This window comes from Alligator sinensis, unplaced genomic scaffold, assembly GCF_000455745.1.
Source record: "Alligator sinensis unplaced genomic scaffold, ASM45574v1 scaffold115_1, whole genome shotgun sequence".
Lineage (NCBI taxonomy): Eukaryota > Metazoa > Chordata > Crocodylia > Alligatoridae > Alligator > Alligator sinensis.
Window position 1 is genome coordinate 4,072,685 of NW_005841895.1, and position 5,687 is coordinate 4,078,371.

The 5,687-nt window shown below is 40.3% G+C and overlaps 1 protein-coding gene across 1 annotated transcript in view; it reads left to right on the plus strand.

The window, feature by feature from the left end:
- Window positions 1–2,434: 2,434 nt before the first annotated feature.
- Window positions 2,435–5,687, plus strand: part of FAM210B (family with sequence similarity 210 member B) — a 36,988-nt gene continuing 33,735 nt past the window's right edge. The window contains exons 1-2 of the mRNA XM_006018203.3: window positions 2,435–2,467; window positions 4,598–4,780. Coding sequence (XP_006018265.1) covers window positions 2,435–2,467; window positions 4,598–4,780 — 216 coding nt within the window. The remainder of the gene's footprint in view (window positions 2,468–4,597; window positions 4,781–5,687) is intronic.

Here is a 5,687-nt window from a genome sequence, read left to right on the forward strand (position 1 = left end):
AAACTACAAAACTGAACCACAAGTAAGTGGTGGGAGAGGTAGGTAAAGACGCTTTCCTTAGCTGTCATTAACTCTTACAAGTTAATGATAGACCACAGTTTATTTTAGATTCACCTTAGGAATAATTCTCTTTCAGGAGATGAGAAAATTATCTTTGTTGACACAGAAAATGGGACAAGACAAAAAAACCCCAACACAATCAAATAGTAAACGGCAAGGTGCAAATATTATTTACAGAGGTCAACTCAAATATTCCTTGAGTTAAATGTGCTTCAAATCAAGCAGGTCATCTGTATAGGATTAATTTGCAACTGAGTGAAACAGAGAAAACTGCAGAGCCATCAGGCCACAAGGTTAAGTTTTCAAACCAACAGTCGCTTTTTGCAAGTATTGTTTTGGCCGTAACAAACCGTGAACACAACTGGAGGTCTCCAACTACAGGTTGAGGTGATCCAAACTACGAACTCTGACTCGGTATTTAAGTTGTGATTCCATTTTTGGCAGGATCTTTTTCATAGGGTTGTCTTATACCATAGGGTATTTGCACATCAGGTGCTGTAATCCAGTAGTGAGGGCAATGCACTATAAGTCAGAGGACCTGTATTTGTTCCCAGCTTTGCCACTGATTTGCTGCAATAAACTTGCACACATCACTTTACCACCACCTGTGACTTAGTTTCTCCATCTAAAGAAAAGGGGAAATGATTTTTCTCATTTCTGCAAACTGCTTTGAGATTTACCCAGGGGGAAAAAAAAAAAGCTGTATGTAATGTTATTATTTCATGTGCAAATGATGCTCATTTTGGATGCAAAAGCCATCTTCTTTGCTTGGAAAAATGCTGCTCTCCCCTCCATCCCCCTCCCCGCTTTATTTTTTAATTGAAAACGTTGATATTATGCAAGGTTTTCTATGAAAATGGATACAATTAAACGAATAATAAATTAAGGAAACTTTCGGTTTAGAGTAGCTTTGCGTTTTCTGTTACCAGACATGTCTTGGTAAGACACCAGTGTGCTTCTCCACCTGGTGGTTATACAGGAAAATGACTAGCAGCATTGCTCCCTGTAGTGCAGTACAGGCTGATATTTTACTTTCTTTTTAATTTTTGTGATATTCCAGACAATAATAATCACAAAAAGCCTGTACTAGCAGAGTTGGTTACTAGGTTGCCTTGCACATTACTGAGGGAGGAGGAAGAAGACGAAGTAGAAAGGGGGAGGAGGGAGGAAGGACACATGCATGCACACACCCACCCACCTACCCACCACATTAACCTATGACTAATCATGTAGCTTGCACCCTTCCCACCTCAAGGTAACAATTTAGTCTGGCTGCCAAAACAACCACGCAATTAGTCAGTAATATACCATATCATTACAGAATTACATTGTTATTTGTACTATGCAAAATGCTGTGACACTTGATATGTTTTTATGGCTAACATGCCATGGAATAACTCTTGGAGAAAAGTTGATGCTATGCAATTTTGAAGAACGTCACTAATTTAATGGCTTTATTCAGATCAACTTGGTTCATGTATTACACCCTAGGCTCTGTTTCTTCTTCTGGAGAGTCACAAGCCTTTTGCAAATGGGCTTGATCGTGTATTCTTCATCCTTCTAAGCAGTCTGGGTCTCATCACAGCGCACACATACAGACCTCTTCTTTGGGCTTGGCAGTTCCACGAGTCATACAGAATAACCCCAGAAATGAAATATTCAGACATCCCATGCCCCTACCTGCTCATAGAGCTCCCAGAGAGTTACGAGACTAAAGGGCTCTGGCTTCACAGTTAGAGGGACAACATGGCAGGAAAGCAAAGACAATATACTTAGTATAACAAAAAGCACCGCTAGGAAGAAATTATGTGTAAAGTCACCAGAGAGCTACAAATCTTTGCAAAATATCAAGCAGTGCAGAGATGTACCTCTGCATATCCCAATCTCACTCAGTCTTCGCGTGTCAGCATTTCAGGTTAGCTTCTTGCCTCCTCTCCTTCCACTGCTGTCTTTTACCCCAGTGGTGACAGATTGGCCCATTACTACAGAAAGAACCACTCCTCAAGTGCTCTGTGACCCTTTACGTGATGTTCCAGGCAGAGAAACTCTAGCCCATCTCCTTGATAAGCTTTTTGTTCCCTGTGAATGGGCCAATTGTTGAGGAACAGTCAATGGCACCAGATTGCTGGAGAACAACTTCTCAGTCATAGCGATTCAACCGTTTTGAGCACCCTGCTGAATTTGGGTCTAGAATCCAATATAAATCACACTTACATTGCCAATGTCAGGTTGGTTTTCCAATACATGGCATACCGTGGTAGTCAGCAAACCAAATGGAAGACAGGGCACAAAGTGGAGGCCATAATTTGATATGGAAATATTCCACTAGGTTACAGTACCCGTGCATACTCTTGTGTGTCACATTTGTCCAACAATGAAAGGTTACTTAAAAAACAGTGGCATACAGGTAAGGCAGTGGACTTGATTCTCGTCTTTCTTCATTTTTATATCAACTGAACACCACTGCAAAGGAGGTAATCCTGATTTACAGAAGCATGAAAGGAATACAGTCCTTTACAAAGGATGAATAACTAAGGTAAAACAGAAGGCCAAATTCAATACTACTGAAGATCAAGGTAAACCTAGAGTGAAAGTAAACCAGATCCAGAAGTTATAAGCTATATATAAACACACACAGAGAAAAAGAACACATTACAAATTAATGAAGTGTGGTTGTTGACTCTTTCTTGAGCATTTAAAAAGTTTCTTATGGTCTGTTCATTCATCAATACAATGAATTCTTAACACGGCTACTTTAACAACAATGTGATACCAAAGGCTCAGAAACACAAGCCTCTCTGTAAAAGTCCTTCTCAGGCAAAGCTCCCACCCACCTGCACATCAAATATTGTATTCTATTATTGATAGTGTCCACATGCGAGGAGATCATTTATTTATTAATAATCTTCAAGATGGTGTCATCTTCATGGAGAGCTTAGGGCCTGACAGAGTTCTCCTAAGAAGAGGACTGCTTGCTCAGGTCCTGAACTGGTTCCTCTTTCAAGTCAGCTTAGAAGTGCAGAATACCAAACCATTAAGTACTGCTTCACTTTGCAGATCTCATTGTAAATGAATGGATTTGTCTGATGAAAAATAAAGGTTGACACTGCTGTTAAATAAAACATCCCTGTCTAGAACAAAAAAGGGAAAGTAAGAAAGCCTTACTAAGAAATCCTTGGAACTAATTTCCCAGGTCACAAACCATTAAAAAATGACAGTTATTTCAAAATTAAACTGATTATAGAACTACCAATCTATAGCTTTTACTTCTTGCTGTCCAAGATGCCAAGCTCTTCAGGATGTATTTAATTTTAAAACCGGATACAGATTTTGAATCATAAATTCCAATGTATCCTTCTAAAGATAACTCAGAAATACCAGCTGCTTTTCACATTTCTGTCTATTCAACATACCTTCTGTTTCATCATTTGTATCAGAAGACACATAAAACAGAATTTTTAACATGAATTATAAAATCCTCAGCCATCAGTTCACACTAGCTGAGAATCCGATTTTAAGCGCCTCTAAAAAGTCCAAATGATTCCATACTCTGCTATGGCAAGACTAATATTCTTCTTCATTTTTTGCTTTTTGTGGGAGAGAAGGGAACATAGGGAACCTCTTACAAAAATTAATGGGCAAGATGTACTAGTCCAGCCAGGCACCAGACATGCCAACTTATTTCATCTGCTCAAGGAAGGTAGGTTTCCATATGCTTCGGGCATAGCAGCCCAAAAAAAAAAAAAAAAATCACTGGAGTTCACTACCAGCAAATCTGGCCCAATATTTTCATAGGGTAAATTCTATGCAAAATTTCTCATCACATGAATGTGTTTGGGCTTATACAAACCACGAAACTGCAAGAATTGAAGGACACTTTAAAGGTTCACGCCATCTACTTTGCAAAATTTTCTTAGCAACACGGTTTATGGAAAAGGCAAGCTCTTGCACACTGCAGATTGCTGTCTCAGCATCTCCTTCCTACTATTGCAGAAACTTCTGGAAAAGACTTTGATATTCCTCTTGCAAGAAAGCAGCAAAATGGAAACAAAGATGTCATCTCCAAAGGATGCCTCTCATGTCTTTGTATGTTATCATGCCTCTGATGTCTCCTGTATGCTGTGCAGAAGTGTGGGGTTTGGGGTTTTTTGAAGAAAGTGTAAAGGTCTTTGTAAGTCTCACTGGCTGCATCTACACGAGATGCTGACTGCAAAGTTGTTACTGTGCAGTTATTTAGTCCTTGAATAACCAAGAACTAAATGGCTATGCAGTAACTGGCATTACTGCTCAGTCGCATCCCCGCATGACTTCCGGGTGATGAGGACTGTGCAGTAGCCCCTTAGGACTGTGCAGCAGTATCACGTCATGGCTCATGCCTGGTGACACTACTGCACAGTAGTAACAAGCTACTTCACAATAAGTGTCTCATATAGACACGACCACTGTGATTGTGAATAGATCTCTCTCCCATGAGATAAAACTGGACACACTTCCCCCTTTTGTACACTACCTTGCACAATTGGGTCTTGGTCCACAGCTGAAGATCCTACGTGCTCCTGCAGTACAAATGAACACCAGCAACAATTCTCATTTTACAGCCCAGGAACTGAGACAAGAGAAATTCAAGCCAAAATTTGCCAAAGCAGACTCCAATTTTGGTGTCCTTCCTGAGGTGCCTTCAGGCTATGGTCCCCACACCAGTTTTGCAGTGCTGCAAAAGGTGATTTGAGCTGCAAAAGGAGCAAGAAAGGTACAGAAGGAAGGAGTTTCTATAAGGAGAAGGGAATGTATGTTGACCTTTCAATTCAGGTACAACAGGGATTACCTGGTCTGTTGCTTGGCTTGTCATGCTCAGTTTATGAAGTGTAGCTGTGTTTTCTGACTGTGCTTTTCTATGTTACAAGATACTGTCAATAATCTAAAGCTCACGTAGCTGTGCATGGCCCTTCGGATCCATACAACCAACAACCAGCCACCAGATTGTCCTACTTAACATCCATCTACAAAGTACATTACTTGTTCTGGTGCTATGCTGATGCCACCATAGAAAAATCCATGAGGAAATTAATCTTTTCATCTTCAGACCAGGGTTCTTAGAGCATATGCTAAGTTACCTCTATGGCCACACAGCAAGAGGTCAAAATTCACTCAAGCTTAACAGCCCACAACTAAATATGATTAAGGCACATCAGTCCCTAGAGCCAACACTACATAAAGGATTGACATGTCTAGTATCACATACAGCAGCCATCAGTTCAAAGGAGTAAGAACCTATCTACAGCTGGGTCAACAACGTCAGTGCAAGCTCGGAGTGAAGGTTAGATTTGGGCCGCTACAGTAAGATTCCTTAACTGTTCAGCTATCATGCCCCAAATGCTAAAAAAGAGAAGGACAAAATGCTGAATGTCCACAAATGAAACAAGAGTCCTGTGGAAAAAATACCACGTGATCATGTAATTAAAGACAGGACCCACATGCACACAAACATTATGCAAACTAAAGGGTACATGTGCAAACTTAATTCTGGAATATCCCGAGTGATACACTTTCAAACTTTTTTTCTTTTTTTTTTTTTTGGGGGGGGGGGGGGGGGCAGAGGAAAATTTTATGTTCCAAATTGTACAGCT